Source organism: Archocentrus centrarchus, chromosome 9 (assembly GCF_007364275.1).
Source record: "Archocentrus centrarchus isolate MPI-CPG fArcCen1 chromosome 9, fArcCen1, whole genome shotgun sequence".
NCBI classification, from domain to species: domain Eukaryota; kingdom Metazoa; phylum Chordata; class Actinopteri; order Cichliformes; family Cichlidae; genus Archocentrus; species Archocentrus centrarchus.
This window is the reverse complement of record NC_044354.1, coordinates 72,653-98,118: the sequence shown is the minus strand read 5'-3', so window position 1 is coordinate 98,118 and position 25,466 is coordinate 72,653. Positions and strand designations below refer to the sequence as shown.

Genomic DNA, 25,466 nt, shown 5'->3' with positions numbered 1-25,466 from the left:
CTCGCTTGACGGATTTGCAAAATGTCAAAACTGTAGTAGAGACAATATTACTACAAATCTTCAGTTAGATGCACAGCTATTACAGGTGTGGTTATGGGATAGTAAAAAAAAGTATTTCTCTCGACGAGGGCCAAATTCTATCTTGAAATAGGCATCTTTAATGTATATATATATATATATATATATATATATATATAAAACCTATTCAACCTCAGACTTCTTCCATTGCTGGTGTCAAATCTCTGAGCACCTCAGTACGGCTCCATGTCCTCCGCCTCTCTCAGCATGTAAAAGTGTCCCCACTGCTTCTTCAAAGACAACTTTCCCTCCTGTCAGCATGCTAATTTACTCTAAAAAAAACTAAGCTGTTAGCAGCTCTTCTTGTTTTGCTGCTGAAATCCTGGACAAACCTTCCTGTGGTTCCTGGATCCTTTAACAGTCCGACACTGCCCCCTCTGCTGATAACGATCTCAAAGGTCCTCCTCTGCCTCTCGTACCTCAGTCCTCTGACTGACTGTGGCAAATCCCAGCACAAGCTGCATATTTATTTCACCTGGAAACATAAAAATCAGCTTTTGTTAAGGCGAAAACACCCTGAAAAATCCATCCATTCATCCATTTTCTCCTGCTTATCTGGGGCATATATACCTGTCAAGTTTTGTATTTAAAAATACGGGAAATTTTCCGCTGCTGAAAATGGAGGTCATTGTATGACATAATCACCTAATTTGCATAATTGTTCATTTGGATGTACTGTAGTTGCAATTGAAGCTGCAACAGAGGAAAAACATCTTTGAAGAGACAAAAAGTGAAGAAAAAAATCCTAAATATGTTTAGAACTACAAATGAACTTTATGAAATAACTTAATAACTTTAATGCTTTGCCTAGACCCACATTACATGGATCAGTTTTGTCACGTATTGTTTAATGTTAGAATATCAAATTTAATGAAAACACTGTGGGGTGAGACTGCTAGCTACATTCAACCCTCCTCCTTTATCTGGGCCGCTGTTGCCAACTTGTGTAAGAAACCTCGCTGTCGGCTGTCTCTAAGGTTGATAAAGGCCGAAGCGAGGACCGGGGATGGGAGCGGAGGGAGCGGGTGGGCAGGCTCGGTGTTTAGGTGAGGTTCGGAGGTTGGAGGGTGGAGACAAAGTGAGGTCTGGGCGATGCCAAAGTGTACGAAGGGACGCAGTAAGAAGGATTTATGTACACAAAACATGGTGACAGGGGGGGCTTTATGGGGCAAAAAAAAACAAAAAACAAAAAGAAAAACGCTGAGCCCTGCTAAACTAAACCGGAAACACGTCACCGAACTCTGTGAAAAGCGCGCACTGAGGTCCAGCTGTTTTTACGGGGTTGTTCCGGCTGTCGGTACTAACCTAGTGATAGTGACAATTCAGTTTGGAGCGGCACAGGAATGCTTTAAAAAGTGTGAACATTGAAAACTGAAAATACGGGAAAATAAAAATACGGGATGACGCCGGGACAGAGGGGTAAAATACGGGGAAGAGATTCACGGTAAAGTACCGGCAACCACAGCTGCCAGTATTTTACCGTAAACAGGTGAACAGCAAAATACCGTAAGCTGGGTTCGTGGTAAAATACTGGCCGCTATGGTTGCCTGTATTTTACTGTATAAAATACGGTGACAATTTAAAAACCATTAATGGTAAACAATTCCAAATACAAATGATATACCTTAAACCTAATTACAGTCGTTGATGAAAAACAGAATACAACTGTGTGATACATAACAGTATTTTATTGTAAAAATCAACATTACATTCAAACAGTGGCAGCTGTTGTTGCCAGAACTTCACCCAGAAAAAAAGGTAGAACAACAGCGGCTAAGATTTTACAAGATTTTACTGCCCGTGGTTAATTACAAAGAAAATAACATATAAAGCCCATTGCAAACAAAGACATTGTTGAAATATAAATCACTTTTTGCATTTAGACATTCTTTGGGAAAAATATGTAATTGTAGTGTCACCAGTCCAGCTTGAGTACCCCCATCAGGTCATCAGGTGTTTGCTGTGGTCAGGCAGGATCCTCTCTGCAGCCAGAATAACGAAATGAAGTAAATCAGTAATAATAAGAATGATGATATTATAGTTCTTACACAAATGAATTAAACAAAATTTCAGTTAGATGACATACATACCCTGAATGTAAAATATACACCTTTTCTTTGCGTACATATTAAGTCTTTAATGCAAAAGTCACGAAGGTCTGCCTAGAGAAAGAATGCGGTAAATGTCTGCATTAATATTAATTTCCAAAGCCAACCTGCAACTATTCAGTAAAACTGCAAAATGAAAATACTGCAACTTCAGTAATGTGGACATGTGATGCTGATCAGAAAAAAGAGTTATGAGTTAGCATAATTACTGAGGTGAACATTTGTCAGACATGAAAAAAGAATCCAAAAACAAACAAAAAGAAACACCATCAAAAAGAAAACAAGACAAAAAAAAACAAATTATGGACAGTACCTAATAACGCTGATGTCGCGTCAAACTGCTGCCATCGCACATCCCCGTGAAGCTGCCAGCGCTGCATTCTCCACCGCACTGTGCTGAGGAGAAGGATACATTATTTTGTTGTGTTTAAAAATTGTATAAATAGACATTAGAGAAATCACTGCCATGAGTGTTTATTAGAAATAAAGCAGTAAGAAGGACAGTACAGAGGTGGTTCTTATAAACAGATGCAGTGCCCCCACCACAGCCTGTGGAACTGTAGTAGGTGGACAAAGCTGCACCAGCAGGCAGCAATTCATTGGTCCCAGCTAAGTCTCCATTAAGGAATAAAATATCAATATTCTGGTAGGTGATTGAAAATTTGTGAAATATTGAAAAGGTCCAGGACAACTGGACCCAAAGGGCTGACGCTGGCAAGATGTTAATCACATCATTTAGGTCCTGGATTTCTGCAGTTCTTAACATCAACAAACACAGAAATTGAACATGAAATGGCCACACAGTGCTTACAAAAGCAGATTCATCTAAAGCGTTCTGTTCATAAATCAACACAAACTGAACTGTGCAACCACTTACCTCTATTTATCCTGGACAAGACTGGTTTCTGATCAGACAGGTAGACTGGTAGGACAGCAAAGTGGTTGATAAAAGATAAAAGGTGAACGGTATCTCTGTCACACCACCAGGTGGCAACATATCTGGCTGGAAGTGCATCTCCATGAAAGCGGTGTTCTTGAACTGGCACTGGATGCTGAGGAGTGGAACAAACAAGAATCAAGTTTTAGACTCTCCAGATCTTTAAACTCACATGTTCAGTAAAAACTGACACATGGAGAGAAACAGAATGACCGGGGCTTCCTCCTGAAAGCACCCGCTTTGAAGCATCAGATGAAGATTGTTTGTTATTTTATTTTTATCATTTCTTTATTTATGCTTTCTGTCTTTTATTTTATTTGTATTTTTGTGGCATGCTTACTTTATTGAACAGTGGCAGTAGACAGACGGGAAACACAGCAGAGAGAGGGGATGATCTGCAGCAAAAGGCCCAAACTGGAATGGAACCTTGGCCAGCGTGACATGTGGTCCATGTACTACCAGGTGAGGCCCAACTGTTTATGGATTTGAGCGTGAAATGTATTAATTATGCTAACTCCTTCGTATCTGTGTCTGTTTTTGTAACAGTGTCTGCTCTTATCAGGTATGACAGAGGTTCTTAATAATGTGGCTGTTCTGAAAGTTCACTTTCACCTTTTTCTGCTGCTCTAGCTTTACATGACATTAATAGGCTAAAGGAGTTATTAATATCTTTATCTCAAACTGTGAGCCCACCTGCTGTTCAAACCTTGTGCTCGCAGGCGGCAGCCAGTCAGAAGGTTGGGCACAGGGGGGGCGGCTTCAGGCCTGTTTCCGACAGTGAATGATGTGCTGCGCTGAGACCCACCATATGATAAAGATGATTTTAAACTGGGAATCATGCAAAGCTATTAAAGGAGAATTATACCTCTGGAGATTTAAGAAGCTCCTCCCCCACTTCCTTCTCACATGCAGACAGTTTAACAATTTTAAGTTATTCAGAACTTTCATTTTCAAACACCTCAAGAAGCTACCGCGCTGTTTATATCCATGCACACAGGAAGATGAATTCAGATATACTTATTAAATAGCATGAAAGTTACAGGGGTTATTTTTTTTACTTTTAGTCGCTACATTTTCCTGATACATTCTTTGAAAGGCGTCTTTGATTTGGTTTGGGGTATTTATTGTCTACACGGGTCATATAAATCAGCATGTCGTCACATTTCTTCGACGTTCTTTGACTTTTAGGAAACCAGCTGGTTCTTCTCTAAAAGTTTGGATGTTTCAGGTTCGCCAACTAGAGGTCACAATCGGCCCAAAGTTCTTGACTGAAGTTCCACATAACGTGACAAGTTTTCTGATTTGCTTCTGTTTTCTGTCATTGCAGGTTTCCGTGTTTTGTTGAGTTGAATTTGAAGTGACTGTGCGCCCTCGGAGAGGAGTGCATGGAGACGGAGGGAGGAGGAAATAGAGGAGGGGAGAGCGAGAGAGGAGGGGAATGAGGCAGCTGGTGGACAGGAGGAAAACATTAGCCCTGGTTCCTTCACGTAGTTCGGATACTTTTCGTTTTCACTGCCAAAGGCGCAAAAACCCACAGCTCAGACTGCACCACCGCCGAGCCAGGACGCACGGTAAGAAGCCGCTCTGCTGCTCACCTATCGCTGACCTTGGTGGGAGTCAGTGAAGGAGAAGCGAGAGGGTGTTGGTGTGGGAGGGTTGAGATGGATTTGGGGGAAGAAAAGGGAAGAGATGGAGAAGAAAGGCGAGACTGCTGAACAGGAAGCTGTAGGTCCACCACTCCTTCACTTTCTCTCCTGACTCTAAAACTAAAAAGAGTAACGGAAAGATTTTCTCTGGGGAGTTGGATGGTCCGGGCTGATGTTTTCCCTTTCTTTTCCTCTCCTCTCACTACAGTAGCAGTCATGGAAATGCTTCCACCACAGCAGCGGGTTACTTTGTGTCGGTGTAACAAAAACCGTTTCAGGAGGAACTTTTCCTCAGAACACGGTGTGTTCAGTTGTGTTTGTGATGGTGAGCGGGCTCCGCGGCTCTGCTCAGCTGTCAGTCTTCTTCTTTGGTGCTGACAGAGAATAATACCAATTGTTTCTTGTGAACTGCAGTGACTCTGATCGCTCAGATAAGGCTGATTGTGTCGGTAATTTCGTGGTTTTAGCGGTGATGTCAGTGATGAGTCATTTCTACATCATCTACAGCGGAAGGCTGTGAAGAAGTCATCCTGTATCAGCGCTGCAGATGCATGGCTTTTCTGTTCCCTGCCACACACGGAAGTTTTGGTTACCTGTGACTTTGAGGCGCAGCAAACACCGAGACCTCCCAAACTGTTAAGCCCTTTAAATTAGCACCTGAACCGTCTCAGTAAATGTGGATCAGAGAGACGGGACTTTTTTAAATACAAGGAGTCCCCGCCAGAAGTGGACATTTCCACCAGAGCACAGGTGATATATAAATGATATGGCAGGTAGGAGACATAACCAGCTGATACTGAGTTATCCCAGGGTATCCAAACACATTAACAGCGCTGCTCACAGAGAAAAAACACCTGCTGGCTGTAGTTTACGTCGTACCAGGAGTATCTCTGAATTGTTATAGACTGTAAATAGAAAACGCACGCGACTTGGGTTTTAAAATGGGATAAATTGAACAAAGCGTGGATCAGACTGACAACTGCGCACAGGATACACACCAAAGTATTTCAGCACAGTGGGCCTGCCTGACGGTTCGGGGTGGTTAGCACTCACACCAAGCAAACTTAACCAAGCTTCTGTGGTGTCTGTACTGTCATGCTAAAGTCTGTGTTAAATGCATGTACTGTCTCTTCTTCCCTAAGGGTTCATGCAAGGGAAATTTGATTTAAAAATCCTGCACAAAGAGGCCCCTTTGCAGGCTCTCTTACTTCCATATAAGGCATTGTCCATATGTCTACTATAGGTTAGGGGGTTGAAGTTGGTTTTATAACCATATATGGGAGTTAAGAATGTGGTGGGTTTGCCAACATTATGGTATATAACCTTTGTTTCTTCTTTAATCTGGGAGCTAGGGCGATTAGAGACTTACCCTCTCCTAGGCCGCGAAGGAAAAGCGCCTGTTTTGACACTGTCTGTTTCTTTGCAATAAACTTTTGTATATATGCATTAAGACTTTGTCAGCGAGAAGTTTTTCCCAAGAACACATCACTGAAGATTCCTCACTTCCATCAGCACTCATTATTTAGATTGTTTGTATGAAGCAGGGTGATTACTCAGTGCAATCATCAGTGCCTCCTTCATTTTGACTCCAAACCACAGACAGAGTAAAAGATGGATGTAGTTCCTGCCTTGAAGCTTTGAGATGAGCTGCCATTGGCTAACCAATTGTGATTGATAAGGTTAGCCAATGAGCATGTTTCATACCACAGATAATCCTCCAATTTGAAACATAGTATTTGAAGGACCCTGCAGGACCGCAAGTGTTTTTGCAACCACAGCTGTCGGCAACTAGTGGTCTTCAGACAGAATGCAGGTTTAAGGCACGTCTACTCTGACTTCAATTATCTGACATATTTGTCATTGTGGCGTTTTGAAACCAGACATGAAGATCAGTCACGAGGTGGCCACGACCCAAAGCTTACCAATCTTTATTGTTTATTTTAGAATAGAATAGAATAGAATAGAACGTTATTGATCCTTTGCAGGAAAGTGCATCATTACAGCGGCAGTAGCAGTTAGCAATGATACAATATACAGTGCTATAAGAACACAACATGAATTCACAGTATAAAAGCTATATATGCAACATAAATATAAATGCTATATACAAATGTGCATTAAGGTTAGTGTTCGCTCCATGCGGCCACAAATTACAAACCAAACATCAGATTGTATCAAATAAAACTTGTGAGACCATAAACTCATCAGGACGTGTTTGCTGAGGTCTCATCCACCGTTTCTGGAATGGGAAGCTTCGCCTTCTGACTGGATACTTGGAACTAATCCTGATTTAAATCACTGGTTACACTTTGGTTACACTTTTCATACAGATTGCCACATCCATCTATAGACGGTGATTTGGAAGTAACCCTTTTCTAATACCAACATTTTGATTGTTAACTGCAGTTTCATTACAGTTAATTCTCTGTAGCTGTAACTGGTTACAGTTAGATTGCAGTTTACTTATGTAATCAGGTTAATTGCACTTTGGTTACTTTAGTATTCAGCTGTAGACATAAACCGAAGTTGAGTTATTTAGTCGTTCACAGTTTGAGTGAGTGTGGGTCCGCTTTATTCAGTGTTTCTTTCACTTGCACAGATGTCATAAGACTACAGTGATGCTGTTTGTTTGATAACAGATGAAAAATAACCAGAGGGCAACGCTGATCTCATTAAATCTGATGCCAGTAACAATTTTGACTTACGTGAAACGGAGAGAAGAGCGTGACTGTGTGACTTTGTATCGAGCTGAATGCTGTTGATGTTATCTTTTCAAGTATATTGTTGCATCATGCTGATATTTTCATTTTCATGCTAAGTATCAGGATGCAGGGTTTCTGACATTTTCTAGTGGCTTAAGATGACCCCCCCGTCCTAATGCACCTGGTATTTTTATTGCTACTGCATCTTATTACCTACTGATCACGTTAAGTTTTCAATATGTTTTATGATTTACATATAAAGGCAGGTATTGTGCTTTACACTGCTTTCTCTGTTTCATCCTTTGATGCCCTTCGTCTTATCGAGGTGGGCTTAATCATTCACTCATGTATGTAAACAAGGCTGAGTACGATTTGGTGCTTTCTCGCTGGTATAATTACAGGTCACTTTCACATCATACTGAAGTGGAAAATAAATCAACAGTTATCATTAATGTTAATGTGGGCAACATTAAATTGCATCAAATCCCCACCCCCACCCTCTCACAGTCACTTGATCTTACAGCTTTATGGGAACACATGGGCCTGAAGCTGTGAGTTTAGGAGCATTTTGATCATATAATATATAACAGTGTTGGATAAAGAAGAAAGTATTGTTGAAACGTTTCAGTCATGGGTCATGAAAGTTTTAGTAGCTGTTGAGATGCTTCTGTCTGTACCAAAGCAGTGTGTCTACAACATGATGCTGGAATGCTGATAGCATGATGACAATTCCTATCAAGACTTAGTTGATTAAAGGGGTCGTGAATGGGAGCGTGATTTCAAAATAAAGCAGAAAACAAAACCTTTACAAAAGTGTGTGCACAGAGAAACCGAAGCTGTTTGCTTCATTACAAAATGCTGAAAACATGTGATTGAACATCAGCTGACAAACTCTGGCTGACTCGGGTCACGTAAGGTAATTCCAGGGATTCAGTCTCAGTGAAAAAAGTCCGGCCTTGGACAAATTCATTTTTAAATCCAGGGCGTCACAGCTCGAAGGACCTTATTTGATGATAAATCATCTTTATGGTGCTCTGAGAAGGTTATCAGGCTGAAACGGTCAGTCATAATGTCAGTGCTCTATCGTGTAAGACGAGCTGAGGCGCGGCCCGGTGGCCTGAGAGGTCAGGTGAATAATTCAGAGGTTAATTGTTTGGGCCTTTTGGTGCAGCGCTCGGGGCTCAAAGCGCACATACTGCATTGTGTCCTTATGTCATAACGCTTTCCCATTGCTGCTTTGTTACTGTCTGTCACCAGCAGGTCCTTCTCAGGTCACTGCTTTGTGCATCTGTAACTGCGCCTCTGTTCAAATAACGAGCAACAAATCAGTTCAGTTTTTAGGGCTGTCAAACTTTTCCCAAACCGGAGGAATGTTGTTCTGAGGTGATTTATTTTTGAAACCCTGAGTCAGGGAGACGTGAGAGTTTTCAGCCATGAGGTCACAAATTCATGCAGAACGACTGAGGACAGTGATATTAATCATTAACTAAGACAAGATCAACTTTAATGACGACAGGGAAATTTGCACTTTACAGCAGCTCAAGTACAGAGAAGACGGATGAAATGAATAGAATAAAATAGAAACCACTATATACATAAAAAATATATCAATACACATACACATCAAAACACTATATACATCTGTAGCTGGTAAAAACATTTGTACACAGCATACACAGTATGCATTATGGGTGGGAGTGACTATATGTAAACTAACAGGAACCTTAAAAGACAAACAAACAACAGTTTATTTGTTTATTCGACCTGTTTCCTGGTTACACTAAAATCAATTTTGTGCTTCGTTAAACACACTGTGAGTGACAGCTGCAGGAACAAAGGGCTGGGAACAAAGACATCAGATAACAGTCCGGACATCCCTCTGCTGCACCCACCGTGAGTCTGTTTTTAGCCTGTTTGCAAAGTGGAACTGTTCAAGAATCCAGTGCAGCAGGTAAAAAAAGAGAACACCTGAATTTTGGGGGTTTTGTGCTGCAATGTCCAACACTAACAGAAAGTTCTGTAAAGGGTTCAAACCCCACCAATCGAAGATCAGGTTTCTGCGGTTCAGAGAGTGAAAGTCAGAACCTCGGTTCAGCATCTTCTGCTTACTTCCTTCCAGTTCAGATGCAGCATAAACAATCAAACACAAAATATTATTCAAATATTTCATTTATGCCTTAAACACTTCATGACTGCACGGCATTCTGCAATAGAAAGAAATCTGTTGGATGCATTTGCTGGTTTACATTTTAATGTGCACGCCTCTTCATCTTCATGGGGTGTCAGCCATGATTGAAGTGCAGGTAACAAAGGGCTGAAGTTCCTGGACCAGGCCAGAAACACGGTTCATGATTCCTTTGTCTTTCAGTTACAGGCATCGAGTCCTTCCTCTTTCCTTGTGCATCAAATGCAGCGTGAATGTGAATGCTGGCTGGATCAGTCAGTATCTGCCTCTCATCACTTCAGACTCAGAAACCAAAGTCCTGCTAATTCTGATACATACATGAACAATCTCACACCTTTCCTGGGAGCTGTCTGCAGCAGGTTGCGTGCACTCAGCAAACAAGTGGTTTTCTACAACAGCTCCATCCAGACCACGGTGCGTCAAAGGCACCAAACTGACTGAAGCTGTGGTTTAACTGTGGCCAGGTGACATCCAGAGCCCCACGCAGAGCGAAAGTTTTACACGTTACTGTACTCAGTGTATGAGCCAGATACATTTTAATGACCTTTATTTGGTTTCTTTCTTTTTCTGTCCGAAAGCGAGTTCAGAAGTTACTGCTGATCAGCCAGTAATCATCAAACGGCTGTTTCCTGCTGATATGAAGTGGTGGTGGATAAAAAAAAATCATTTTAGATTTCTCAGTATTTTAATGTAACCACAGATCCCCAGGTTTTTGTGACTAGTGTGAAACATCACGAGGTGAATGGATCCTCAAATGTAATCACATTAACAGCTTTGTGAGTGTCGGTGTGTGCAGTCTTGAACACTTTAGTGGCTCTGAGTTGGCTCACAGTCGGTTTTTACTGGAATTCTGAACGCGCTGCTGTTGAGGACATTAAACACGATCTGGCTGCTTCCAGCAATTGTTGAGTTTCTGTAACAGACGTGTGGACAGAAGTCGGAAAGCCTGCAGTGAAATAACACAAACGCCCCGGTTCTGAACCTGCCGCTGCAGGTGCAGCTCTGAAATCACCTCCTGAGCTGTTCGACTGAGGCAAACACGGAGACGTTAGCCTTCTGTCTGTCATGGTCCTGTGCCGTCTGCCCAGCATTTTGTGTTTAGTTCTGTTTTCCCATGAGTTTTGTTATTTTTCAGTTGTTCTGATACGTGTGTTCCCTTCATCCCTGTCTCCCCTGCTCCATGGTCTTGTCTGTTTTTGTCATGATGTCTGAACCCTGACCTCCTGTGTTTTCATGTTGAGTTTATTCCTAGTGTTGTGACTAGTCTGCGTCTCTGCCCCGTGTCTGTGTGCCAGTCCCCCGTTTGTAGTCTGCGTGCACCTTGGTTAGTCACTTCCTGTTTTATTTTGACAGTCTTGTGTTCCCTGTGCTTTGTGTTTAGTTTTGCTTCCCCTGTTATTAGTTTCATTTGCTTCACCTGTTGCTCCCTGCTGTTTCCTCTTGCCCTGATTACCTGCTGTGTATTTAAGCCCTCAGTTTGCCTCTGTTCTTGGTCGTGTTGTCGTCTTGCCTCTGTCATGCGTGTGATCCATTTCTTGCAGTTTAGTTCTGGCTTCAGCCCAGTTTTTGTTATCACCTTTCTGTTAATAAAACCACTAAATTCATCACCCCCGAGTCCTGCGTTTTGGGGTCTCCCTGCTTCAGCCACACGGCCCGACATGACACTGTCAGAGCAGTGTTCTGTGAATCAGGCTCAACTTAAGCATTGCTGTCCTAACTTTGTGAAATGAAATCTAACACATCAATATATCCAAAATAATTTCCTTTATTCCTGAAACAGTCACATGGGGGAGTATTTCTCAGGACTGCACAGAGTCCTGAGACCCCCCTTCCATGATTCAGCAGCTTGTTGAACCACCTTTGGCACCAAGAGCTTGAAGTAATTGTTCTCTGTGTGACTTTATCGGCCTCTCACATCTTCGTGGATGAATTTTGGCCCACTCTTCTTTGCTTTGCTGCACTCCTTGAGGTTTGTGGGCACCTTGTTTGTGCACAGCTCTCTTGACATCCGGCCGCAGCATTTCAGTGTGGTTGAGGTCTGGACTTTGAGAGGGCCGTTGCAGCACTTTGATTTTTTTTCAGTCATTCTGTTGCAGATTTGGGGTTGTGCTTGGGATCATTATTGTGTTGCACAACATCATTTTGGTCACCTGTTGGACAGATGTTGAACTCTGGTTTACAGAGGACCTCGTGGTTGGCTCAGTAAGGCGCCCGGGACCTGGAGTCCGAAATATGACCCCTCCACCACCGTGCTGACAGCTGCTGTTTGAGTTTGGTTTTCTCCAAACATGGAACTGTACATTACAGGGTTCTAACCAGAACAGGCCAGCTCTATCAGACGGGGTGGGGGGGACTGAGGTCTGGAGACTGACTAACCCCTCCTGGACCTTAGTCTGCTTTTTCTCTAGCCACTCCTTTGTTGCCTTGGTAGTTTGTCTTGGGCTGAAGGATATTAATTAATAACTCAATTATGTGTTGCAGCTGTCAGTCGGCTGAGGGCTGCTGAAACATAGAGACTACAGGGGGCTATTATTAGCAAGAAGCCTGATAACACAAGTACTTGCTGATAGAGATGCAGCAGGAAACTTAGGAGGAGGTTTGGGAATGCTGAGTACTGACAATCCAAACCAGGATCACCAATAAAAATATGAGTTTTTGTCTTAATAATTGGTGGATAATTATTATTTAACGTAGGGTTTTTTTGGAAAGTCACAGAGTTCAGAGTAAAACTCGATGCAAACTGACTGTGAGGATAAAATATCCACAAATTGATTCAAAGTAATCACATGAAAGATGGAAAACCCAACAACTTTGATTCTGTGTGTCTTCACTAAGCTCTGCCTCACTGCTTTGTAGGAAGCAAACCTTTCCTCCAGAAACAACCTAAACATGTTTCATCCATGCTGCTCTGACCTGCAGGTATGTTTTCAGCATGTTTGCTGTCATATATATATGTGTGAGCTAGTATCATCATCTTTAGGTGTGACAGAAAAATTGGTTTTCTCATAAAGGCTGTAGTAAAGGCTGTACTTCAACCCAGTCTTCAGTCCTCAAACAAGTAGTTTGGTGTTTAATCCTGATCCCACAGTCAGTGAGAACAAACGTGAAACAGTGAGTGAAACAAAGCTGAACTCCAGGCTGTCTGCTTCCTGTCACTTCTTCGCCGCGTTAAAGCGAAACCACTCCTATACCGGATGCTGCTCAGGGGAACGCTTACGGGATGCTTTCAGTTGTTGTTATAGTTGTTGTTAAACCCATGGCTGTGGCACGTTTAGGCACAGGGTGGGTTACAGCGCCTGTGAGAGGGTCTGTAACAGCTGCTCCTTACACAGGAGTCTCCACAGTAGGTAACTTTGACTGAGAACCCTTAAACCTGTGAGCACAGGAGAACACCAAGAGCCATTAAGAGTTTGTCTCCTGCTGAAACACCTTTTCTCCTCACTGAGAACAGGAGAGCAGGGCCCATTTATCCAGAGCTCTGTTTGCTATTAGACAAAATACACACAGAGGGAGAACATGTGAAAGCGCAGCAGCTGTGCTCATTGGCTTATCTTTTACTGTGGGCCGTTGTCGGATTGGCTGTTCTATGGAAACTATGTTGCAACCCTCCGGTCTGTGTCAGTCCATCACTGAGAGCACAGAGCTCAGTTCTGTCTGTTTCACTGGTTTTGATATGCCTTATTGGAGAGCTCTATGAATTTAACATAAACATTCGAACCACAGCACTTCCATGGAGCTCAGATACATTTTAACGTGTCCTCTGGGAATTCTGTGCTTTCCTCAAACACTCGTTTTAAAGTAAGACAGCATCTTTGATCCACAGGTCACTATCACAATCAGCCATTTGGTTGTTAGCCTTAAGTAGAGAACAAACTAGACACACACACACACACACACACACACACACACACACACACACACACACACACACACACACACACACACACACACACACACACACACACACACACACACACAGGAAATGGGTCTTTGAGCTGCAGTGAAACAGTCAGTTTTGATAATAGAGCTCTGTTCAGCTCAGAAACCAGAGATCAGCCATCAGACAGCACAGCCATTCATTCGTGTGACCTCTGACCGGCCACAGGTGACTCTGACACTTGGATACTCTTACACACCTTTGTTTGCATGGAATAACTGATGCCAGTGTTTGTTGCACGTTACAGAGGGGAGCTGCACAGAGGAAGTGTGTATGTGTGTGTTTTTCTTTAGAGGCAAAAATCTGTTGTTTGTTATACTGTGAGGATGCACCTACAGGTCCAATGATCTGATATTTGTGTCTCAAAATCTATTTAAACACCACTAAATCTAGTTTTGAAGGATATTTTACCAGAAGTTTGGTGAGATTTTAAATATTTTTTTTCTGTTTTGTAAGAATTCCTGTACTTTCATACTTTTTTCATACCTAATGGTTTTGCAATCCACCAGCTCAGCACTGGCTTACATATCTGCACTGTACGGTATGAAAAGCAATTATCTGACTCTTCTCTGCCTGATATGATTTACCAGTGAGTGCACATGTGATATTTACAATAAGAGATTACACAATCCAAGCATGTTTCATAAGCCTGATAGTTGAATTACATAACTAAACCTAAGAAAATGTTTGTGTCATAGAACAAAATAGATACAACAAAAATGTGCAGCATGGATGTCAGACGCTACCTGACTCATAAAAATGGTTCCCAAAACTGTAGTTACTAGAATATAACACTGTGATTCAATAAGATGTAGGAAATGAGGCAGATATTAATACCATCGTGGAGGAAACAGGTTTCAGAGACTCGTGTGACGGCTGCACTCGCTGACTCAGGAACGCGATGATTTCCAGCACCTGTTCTGGTTTATAACGATTAGTCCGCTCTTCAAATTCACAGCAAATGCTGCACAACCACATCCTAATGAGAGGACACAGAAACGCTGCTCGCTGGTGATTCAATGCTTCAGTTCATGAATGTGCCTCTGATTACTCTGGACTATATAATATATTAATATATAATATATACCCTGGACAGTAGTATAGAAACATTATGCAGCACCACCAAAATAATTAAAACAAGAGCATAAAACAAAGACTTCAGAGGTCCTCAGAGGACCTTCTGTAACGTATTCAGCAGAATCAGTTTGGGCTTCATGCAGCAGTCAAACCTGGACCTGAGGGACACGCTGACCTTTGGACATTTTAAGTCCTGTTAAACCTTCATGATGGATCCAGAAAATTGAAATGCTGTTTTTTCCTGTTTCATAGGCATTTGTGTGCATCTCTGTTGTGAGCATGTGCATATATACTGAGACACAGCAGCTGCTCATGTGGAGGAACTCTGGATTCCTGATGATAGCTTTGGTGTAAATAACAGTGAGAAGTTGCCTTGGAAACTTCAGTCTCTTATCTCAGAGAAAGTGAGTCCTGATAGTGTTGTTTCATAATCTGTGATTGATTACAGAGTGAGCGAGCTTTAGTTGGGCAGTGCATAAAACCCAGTTTTTACTTCAGTGCCGTTTGCTCTGTAAAATTTCCTATTGATTTTTTGTTTAATGATTACAAGCAGGATGTCACAATGAGGCTGTGCGACAGGCAGAGTCGGACCCACATGCAGGCCTGAAAATCCCAAACCCAGGGCAGGATAAAGTCCACAACCCTCGGGAAAAAACGAAAACACGAAGAATGCGCGTGCACGCAACATGTGGGAAACATCGACGACGACGCGACAAAAGACGGGGAAACACAGACAATATATACACAAGAGATAACGAGGACAAGTGGAAACAGCTGGGACGAGAACTCAGGAAGCAAAACTGAACAGAATAAACACGGAACGATGGATTACCAAAATAAAACAGGAAAAGACCAAACATAGCACAAACGTGAACTTAACGCAACACACAGGGAAGAGAAACCAAACACAAGACACGAGATAAGGGACGAAGACACGGGGAACGAAACAGACACGGGAACGGAGACCGAACAGGAGGACACGGGACACGCCGGAGAACTGGGAATCTAAACATAACTGACCAAGAACATGACTCTGATAACTAAAGTGAGACCTAAAAATACAAACTGCAAACCCAAAATGAGACTGAGGCAAAAGCAAACTAAGAAACACAACTAGGGAAATTAAACAGAACAAACACACACAACACTGGGCAAAAGGCCGAGGACCATGACACAGGAGTTAAAGTGGGATTTGGCAGTTGGGGAAATCCTAAGATTGGCACCATGGGGTTAAAGAATTACTCAGCAATAAGTCACATAATAACTCGTTTTGTGAAGTCCAGTAGATTTTGGGCTGGGATCAGCTGACCTGAGGCTGGGATTCACTGTGAAACTCACAGAAGGTTAAAGCTGGTTTAAAAAGTTGAATTCTGTGAGTGAATCGAATCAGCGTCCTTCTGCTGATGGAACCTCACACCGACCATAAACACCACGTCTGCTCTGCACCAGTTCAGTTTGCTGCATCATCGCCACAAACTGCAAACAAACCACCTGCTACAGCGTGGATACATCCCATATCTGACTGCAAAAAATAAAGTGAATTCAGACATTACATGCAAACTTTAGAGTTGCATTCTATAACAGTCCTCGCTTTGAAAACAACCCCTCACTTTCCTCTCCACCCCTCAGTGTTGCTCATGGTTTCTTGAACACATCACAGGGATGAGAAGCAAAGAAGGAGCTGCAGTGCTGCAGAGGGTCTGTGACTGTGAGCTGCAGTCCAAGATGGCAGAGGTCATTTGTCAGATAGTGGGATTCAAGACTCAAGACAGCTGAATCAGAACCAGCTGGTTTCCAGGGACTGAATTTCCAAAGTAAGAGCGAGGGGGTTCAGCGGTAGTAAATCAGTCATGTTTATGTCTTTGATGAATTAAGAAAATAAATCCCCAAACATCCCAGGGCAGCCCGCCCAAATGTAATGTGGGAAACATGGCCCTGAGTGACCAGATTCAGATTTCAGTTGGTCCAAATTGGATCTTTCCAGCCCACTCCCACTCCAGCGATGTTTTAACAAAGCCACGGGTGCCCTGAGACGGCTCTGTTACCACCAGCATGTCACATATGAACGCTTCTTTGGGACCATTTGACATCACATTGAAAATATGCAAAAATAATGTCCAGGGTAAACCCTATTCCAAAAACTGAGGCCCTGACTTAGAAATTTGAGTCTCAGTGAGACTGTGTGGCTTCTTAAAACAAACCATTAGCTCACTGCATCAAGCACCAAAGCCAAAGGATAGCCGCTAGTTTGGAGCCTCTGACAAACATCAGCGTTTGATGGCAGGAGAACGCAAACTGAGAGTGTCACAGTGTTCCTGGCCTGGTGATTGTTAACAGTACAGAAGAAGCTGCAACACAAGCTTTAGGAGTTCCAGTCAGTGAATACACTGATTACAAAGTAACGGAACAGAAAGAAGCAAATGCTGAGAGTCTGTGAAACAGGAGAAGTCTGATGAAGTCACAACCTGAAGCTAAAAAAATAAGTGAAATTTCCCCTTACCCAGAAGTGTGTGTGTGTGTGTGTGTGTGTGTGTGTGTGTGTGTATTTCCAGACTTCCCTCTTAAAACGCACAATCATCAACAAACTCATGTGGTTGATATTTATGACTCCCACGCTGACGTCACTGTGGCAACCAATACCTGAGAGGCGGGATTTGAAAAACCACAACAACTACTACACACACACACATGCACGCATGCAGACGCACTCATAACCACGTATATTTGTTGTACATTTCTTGTTCCTGTACAAATGTCACTCCCATCTAGCAGCTTCTTTTCCTCGTTATTAGAAACACGACGTGCTCACAGTCCCGTCTGCAGACTCTCTGCTGCAGCCACGGCTGTGAGATACATGATAACGGCCATCGTGACTGTCTTTATGATTCCTGCTGCTGCTTATAGAAATGCAGTTGCATCACTTCCTGTGTAACTGGCACCACGGTTCCTTTGACTGTAGGATACGTTACCACATCAACTCACATGTCACTCTATGTGCCTAAAATTCTGTCTTTTAAGACTGTCTCAGTCTTTAAATGTCAAATTAAACAATCGTTAGAAAGAAAATGTCAAGAGGCTAAAAGTTTCCACCACACTGTGCCTTAATTGATCCTCCGGATCCCTAACGACGTTCAGATCTGGATGGGTTTGTTATTTCTTCTTGAAAACATCAACACAGTGTCTCCTAATTTTACTGTTTTATTTGGATATTTATGAGGATTTGATGCCAAAGTGTTGCCACAACTTGCAATGGTATTAAAAGTAATAGTGATAAAAAACTCTTCCAAAACTTCCTGGATCTGGATCTGGATCTGGATCTGGATCTGGATTGACTTCAAAAGTTCTCACGTTTTTGTGTTCATGTTCTTTAGTATTGTGAGTGTGAGGTATTGGTTCCTTCAGGGTTCTGGTTTCTCGTCAGTGGTTCTTTGTTCTTGAGATCTTGTTGTTTGGTGTTCTCTCTTTATGTTCTCAGGCAGTTCTGTTATCGGGCTTCTGTTCCTTGTTTCGGGCATGTTAGCCTCTCTGTTGTGTAGTAAGCTTTCATCTATTAGTGATTCCTGTTTAGTTACTTCCTGTTTTATGTTGTCGGTCTTTCGTCTCGTGTGCGTTGTGTTTAATTTAGCTTCACTTGTCTTATCTGCCATGATTAGTTTCAGCTGTGTGTGTTTTCTCCCTCCTTATCTTTATGGATTTAGAGCCTCACTTTTCCTCGGCTCCTTGTGGGATCAGACTGTTTGCTCTCTGTGAGTTTTTCCCTGTTTGGATTTTTGAATCATGGACTTTTGCTTCCTGTCAGAAGGTTGTTTTTTTCTGTTGGATCAGCTCCGATCTGCATTTTCCTCTCTATGACATCGTTGCTGCTCTGTACATCTGTAATCACCTTTGTAACTCCTTTATGGATGTAAATCCCAGGAACAAAGACGTTTGCACTGTTAATTGTGTTTCATATTGAGTTTATATAATGAGTGTTTCACACATTTGTTATTGAGCAAATTTTCAGATCATATCAAACCTGTTTAAAATAAAAAATGTGATGTGCTGCCGCCAAGATGACAAATAACACAGATCAATTTCTATATTGTAGTAATGACATGTCATCCTTGCTCCATATAAAATGAATCAGTTTAAATTCATGTGCCCTCTCACATGGATCTTTATGGGCAGCTTCAGCTGTAACCATCAGCAGCTACATGGCTGAAGGTCACTTTTTGGTCTCAGCCTCTCTTGGCTGAGACAGACACCAGGACCGGATGTGGCTCCTGGCTCCGGCCTCTTCCTGTCAGGGATGCTGTGAGAAAAGAAGAAGTGAATATCTGGCCTAAGACTGGAGCCTCCCTCTGAGTCAGTCTGCCCTACATGGGCAAGACATCAAGAAGCCTGATGTAAACCTGGAGTAAGACTTTTGGCACAAAGGAGGAGTCTTTCCCTCGAATAGATAGCCTCAAAGGTGTGTTTACTTAGTTTTTCCCCTATATGGAGACATTTCCTAACACACCTACCATTTAAATGTCTAAACCTCTCCTTGGTCTGAAAAATGCCTCGTAAAGGGCCGTCTGGAGAACAATTACCTCATAGAGCACATTACAGGAAAACGCTCTAATGACAGCTGGCAGCAGTTCCTACATCGGCAGTAGGTTGGAACTGGTAGTTTCCAGGAGAAAGGCAATAGTATGCTGGAGAATGACTTTATTTCCTGTAAAGGAGATAATTGGTGACTCGGCTGTGACCGTTGTGAGGCCACATTATGACAGTTTCCTCTTGCTCTTCACAGATCGGCATGATGGGCAGATAGCAGCAGCAGCAGCAGGAGTTCGAGGAAAAGGAAGATGTCGTTCTTCGGCCTGGACTGTCTCAGGAAGAAAGAGAGAGGTACACTCAGACCCGGTTTACTTTATTAGTATCAGCACATATCATAATATGTAATGTCTGTATCCTTATCACTGGCATTTCCTGAAAATGAAAATGAAAAATGGGCGTGTCCTAAAATGTTACAAGAACTTCCTCTGCACATGTAGCAGTGTTATCAAGGCACTTTCTAATATTTAGAGTCATAAAGTTATTGTTTTAAGTGCATTTCTTTAACACACACACACACACACACACACACACACACACACACACACACACACACACACACACACACACACACACACACACACACATACATAACATCATCAACAGCAGCAGCAGCAGAAAGCTCCTGCACTCATGCTGATGACCTCAGATGAAACTGAAGCAGAGCCTGAGTTAACTAAAAGATAACTACTGCTGTAATAATCCACTAAGCACTGCTAACCCAAAGGTAGCTCAGCTATGTGGAACTTGTTTTACAGCAAATCCCTCTGGTGAATCCAGGCGGAGGCACTGAGGGTCACCAGACTGTGTATTCACGTAGCCGCGCTTTGGGGGAGCCTGAAAAGGAAGCTGGGTTGTTAATAAGCACACAGAAGCGAAGGCGGATGCACCTCACACGTTCAGCCTGATCTTCTTCCCACCACATTATCCAAGCTTTGGCTGCATCATGCTACAAAATTCAAACCTGTCAAAATATGGGCTGGTCCTCTAAAGGCAGAGCTGGTGATGCACCACCACAAACACCACATCACAGCAAAGAGGTGCTGGTGGGGTTCAGGTCTGCCTCCAGGCTCAGAGATGCACCTTATTGCATTGTTGACAGTCAAAACAAATACTCTGATATTCACAGCAATTATGCTTTCAACACCATTGTTTTTATATATACTGTATATATATATATAAAATATATATATATATATACACACTGTGTTGATGGCAGGAGAAAGATAAAAATTGAGGATCTACTCACAGCTGAAACAAATAAACATGAAAAACAATTTCAATTCAATTCAATTCAATTCAATTTTATTTATATAGAGCCAAATCACAACAAACTGTCGCCTCAAGGCGCTTTGTATTGTGGGTAAAGACCCTACAATAATACAGAGAAAACCCAACAGTCAAAACGACCCCCTATGAGCAGCACTTGGTGACAGTGGAAAGGAAAAACTCCCTTTTAACAGGAAGAAACCTCCAGCAGAACCAGGCTCAGGGAGGGGGGGTCATCTGCTGAGGGGGGGGCTGAGGGGAGAGAAAGACATGCTGTGGAAGAGAGCCAGAGATTAATATCAATTAATGATTAAATGCAGAGTGGAGTATAAACAAAGTAAATAAGGTGAATGAGAAACAGTGCATTATATGAACCCCCCAGCAGACTAGGCCTATAGCAGCATAACTAAGGGATGGTTCAGGGTCACCTGATCCAGCCCTAACTATAAGCTTGATCATAAAGGAAAGTTTTAAGCCTAATCTTAAAAATAGAGAGGGTGTCTGTCTCCCGAATCCAAGCTGGAAGCTGGTTCCACAGAAGAGGGGCCTGAAAGCTGAAGGCTCTGCCTCCCATTCTACTCTTAAGTATCCTAGGAACCACAAGTAAGCCAGCAGTCTGAGAGAGAAGTGCTCTGTTGGGGTGATATGGTACTATGAGGTCTTTGAGATAAGATGGTGCCTGATTATTCAAGACCTTGTAGGTGAGGAGAAGGATTTTAAATTCTATTCTAGATTTAACAGGGAGCCAATGAAGAGAAGCCAATATGGGAGAAATCTGCTCTCTCTTTCTAGTCCCTGTCAGTACTTTAGCTGCAGCATTTTGGACAATCATGGTGGTTTTATTTTTTTCAGAGTTGGAGAGGAAGCTCAGAGCAAATGACCGCGAGTACAACCTCTCCTTCAAATATGCAGTAAGTACCGAATATAGGTGTGTGTGTGTGTGTGTGTGTGTGTGTGTGTGTGTGGGGGGGGGGGGGGGGGGGGGGGGGGGGTTGTTATCTGGATGTCAGCCAAAGAGAGCTGAAGCTGCTGCTGAACAAACTCCTTCAGTTCCTGCTCTCCGTCTTCTGTGTGAATGTTGTTTTAAAAAGCAAAATAAGAACATGGATACATTGTTTCAGTCTTGTGAACATGGATGTAGCAGACAACGCTCTTTTAGAGTTGGCTCTAAATCGTCATAGAGGATATTTTTACTCAAAAATAAATCCTGAAAAATATCTGATAATCATGAGTGAATAGTTCAATGTTAAAAGGAGATGCTGGATATTGAAATGAGAGTCAGATATTGTGGAAACACTGAGCTGCATGTTAATTAACATTCAGTTTAAAGTGGACCAAACCTTTGGAAAATCACCCAAAACAGACATAAACAGTCATTTCCTCTGCTTACATAATTGTTCATTTACAGTCACAACAGCGTTCTCAGTGTGTGGGAGGTGCAGATAACGTGACACGTGAGCCGCGGTCCAGCTGGCCGGTGGGGCTTTCAGCCTCCTGATAACATCCACCTGATGCAGGCGGAGTTTCGTTACAGTTTCCCAAAGTGAACCCAGAGATTCATGTACAAACAGAGATGGAGGATGTTTTCTGAGAATAACCCAGACTGCTCTTTGCTTCTATTTTGGTCCTCTGATTAACCTCAGCACTGCAGAGTAAGGTTATTTTACTCCATCTGAGAGGTATTCGTAGGTAATGTACAGTCAGAACCAGGAAATCAGCTTCGCAGTTATCAGTGAGACACTGTACAACAGCTACCTCAAAATTTCTATGTACAAGGAACACTGAGAGAGGTTAGCATCACAGACAGGCTCCATAATGACCTGAGACAGTGGCTCCAGTACACCAAGATCATAATCAATAAGCAGCTAAGAAAGGAAGCAAAACATTAATCAATGTTTTCCCCTCTGATAGTTTAAAGGTAAGGAGCTCGATCATTGTGAGGATTCAGAGTAGAGCCTCTGCAGCTCCTCATTTAAATGAGCCAGCTGAGCCGATTCAATTCAGTGCAGTTTTATTTATATAAAAAACAGTCAAGTCATGGTGCTTTATATTGTAAGGTGAAGACCCTACAAACAAATGATCAGGGTAACTTACTGGGATGTCTCCTAGATCAGATATGGGATGTGCTACTGGGAGGAGACTCCAAGGCAGACACGTCAGAGCAGTGAAGTCTCTCGGCTGGCTCGGGAACGCCTCGTTGTCCCCTTGAAAAAACTGGAAATCAATGACTACGGAGTAGGAAGTAGCTCATTTTATTTAGACTAAAATGACACAGTGGTGCAGTGGTTAGCACTGCTGCCTCACGGCAAGAAGGTACTGGTTCGAATCCACCTTGGCTCAGACCTTTCTGTGTGGAGTTTGCATGTTCTCCTCAGGTTTGCATGGGTTATCTTAGGGTACTCTGATTTCCTCCTATAGTCCAAAGACAGGTTAACCTGGTGAGTCCTCGCCCACAGGTGTGACTGTGGGTGGTGGTCTGTCTCTCAGTGTTAGCCTTAGAAAAATGGCAGAGAAGCTCGTTTTGTGTTTTTCCTTTGTTGAATGGAGGAGGACCTCCTTACTGAGACGAGGAGACACAGAGCGACTGCACCAGGAATATAATGTCTTGTTGAAGGACAGTGCAGCAGAGCAAGTGCTTTTCGTCTGCTTACAAAGTACTGATTATTAAATTATTCTGGCTCAGGTATATTTCAGCTGTGCTCGCTTCTGCACTACCTGCCGTCTGTCTTTGCACCCAAACATCATTTTGGCCTCTCAGTCTCCAAAGGACCAGGAAGGAAGCACAGGCAAATGTTTTTAAAAGCCTTGGATGTGATTATCTACCAAGTCATAAAGGTTTTATAGATTTATATCAATGCAGTCCACACAGTCAATGCTGCACACAGGGACTAGATGATGTCAGACTTTATTTATACACTGGTTTCCAAGGTGTGATCACAGTGATCATGTCTGATTTGAATGAGACTACACAGATCACTCTGTGGAAACCCCACACTGACACTTGCACTGGAACTTTGTGTGATTCCCACACAGACCACTTTCAGTCTCGCGCTCTCATGCTGCAGAGATGTCATAACGAGAACGGGGACGTCTGAGATGTGATTACAAGATGAGTCCAGCCAAAGCCTCTGGCTCACTGTCTGTTCATCCAGTCCCACCCACCTCACTCCGGCTGATAGCTGAAAGTTTCTGACCCTCATCACAGGAGCCCTTATCACAGTAGGGACAGTAGAAGTTAGGCTGAAGATGCTAACTTGGCTTCTTTGCTTTATTGAAAACTTTATTAAAGCCCCAAATCTCTCGAAAACCTCTCTGTCAGCATTATTCTTCCATTTCTGCCACTTCATCTTTTCTTTCCATCTCTTCCAGACAAACGCCATCAAGACCTCCAAGTACAACCTCTTCACTTTCCTACCTCTCAACCTGTTTGAGCAGTTCCAGCGGATTGCTAACGCCTACTTCCTGTTCCTGCTGGTGCTCCAGGTGAGGCTTAAGAAAACCTTTAAGATGTCTCCAATGATACGATGCAAAGGATCCTGTCGACACTTTTGAGATTATTTGTTTTTATCCGGCTTTGCTCCCAGTTTGACCTACAAACAAAGACTTCTCTAACGAATGTCCAGAACAGGAAAGTGCCTCATCGTGTGCGAGACAGTCGTGTTGCATCATGGAGACATCAGAGGAACTGAAACTCTGCATTTTAAAAGAATGAAAAACAATGTATTAAAAATCAAAATGTGCTTCATGGGAAAAAACATCCATTTTGAATCTACCAAAGTACTCGAAACAGAAAGTGTGAGAATTCCTCTGGTTTACTGTTAAACAGCGTTTCAGTGTTAATCTGCAAACACACAAACAGCAAAATAAAACCAGAGCTTGTGTTTAATAAAAACTCGTGTTGACAAAGAGATCCTGTTTTTGAGACCTTTAATGAGCTTAATGAACAGAATCTTCTTGTACACACACCTTTGTTTTCATCGTGTCACACCTGTGTGTGTTTGTGTTCTTCAGGTGATCCCTCAGATTTCCTCTCTGTCCTGGTTCACCACAGTCGTTCCTCTGATCCTCGTGCTGACGGTCACCGCTGCCAAGGATGCGACTGACGATATTGTGAGCACGTTTGAAAATGTGTTTTTCTCACTTTTCATTGTAAACAAGCGAGATCGCATTGAAGCAAACGCACACCTCTGTCACAGCCAAAGAACGCACTGCTTTCTTTGCTGTTACTCAGGGTTTTGTATCTGATGTTAGTCACTCACGCATGGCTTCACCCCCGCGGCTGTATAAACTTTAACTGGAACCCCCCAAAAAACTGAATACAGATAACCCACCGCACATCACTCCATTAATGCATCAATCATTAACAAAAGGAAAGGATGCAGGTTAAATTATGGTCTGCACAAAAGCATCAGGAAGCTCTTTAAATCCTCTTAATTTAACTGAAGTTCACACATCAGTTTTTACTCTTGTCCCTGCAGCAGTGAAGAAAGGGACCCCCCCCATCCCCAGTAAAGTCTTTCTCTCGTCAGCAGCTCTCCGATAACCGTCTGTGCACTGATGTAAGAACAGAGCAACTTATACTTTGGTAAATTCATCGATATCTGCTCGCGTGTGCGGCCTCCTTCACGTCTCTGTCAGCAGTTCTTTAGCCTTAAACACACTGAGTAATAATTCAACTATTTTTGTTGAGTGCTACAAATATGGAATATATTCCCAAACTCCCAAAATTGTGTGAAGCTCATGAGTGAAAGCTGCTGTACTTAAAGCGGTGGGAGAGGGAGCTGAGCATTTATTCAGGGTAATGGGGGGACAAACGGCGCTTACACTAAACTCACTTCTTAAATCACTGGCCATATGTCTGTTAAATTGTTGCTCAACTAAATATTTTGTCAGGCGTTTTTGTGAAATTGCCTCCTAGTTTTGTCATCTTGCAGTTAAGCCTGATTAAG

General features: G+C 42.6%; 1 protein-coding gene across 1 annotated transcript in view; it reads left to right on the top strand.

Moving 5' to 3' along the window:
* The first annotated feature begins 4,528 nt into the window (after positions 1 to 4,528).
* Positions 4,529 to 25,466, top strand: part of LOC115786063 (phospholipid-transporting ATPase ID-like) — a 37,217-nt gene continuing 16,279 nt past the window's right edge. Inside the window, exons 1-5 of the mRNA XM_030738085.1 lie at positions 4,529 to 4,694; positions 19,445 to 19,542; positions 21,370 to 21,428; positions 23,887 to 24,000; positions 24,529 to 24,627. Of these exons, the coding sequence (XP_030593945.1) occupies positions 19,500 to 19,542; positions 21,370 to 21,428; positions 23,887 to 24,000; positions 24,529 to 24,627 (315 nt within the window). The 5' untranslated portion in view covers positions 4,529 to 4,694; positions 19,445 to 19,499. The remainder of the gene's footprint in view (positions 4,695 to 19,444; positions 19,543 to 21,369; positions 21,429 to 23,886; positions 24,001 to 24,528; positions 24,628 to 25,466) is intronic.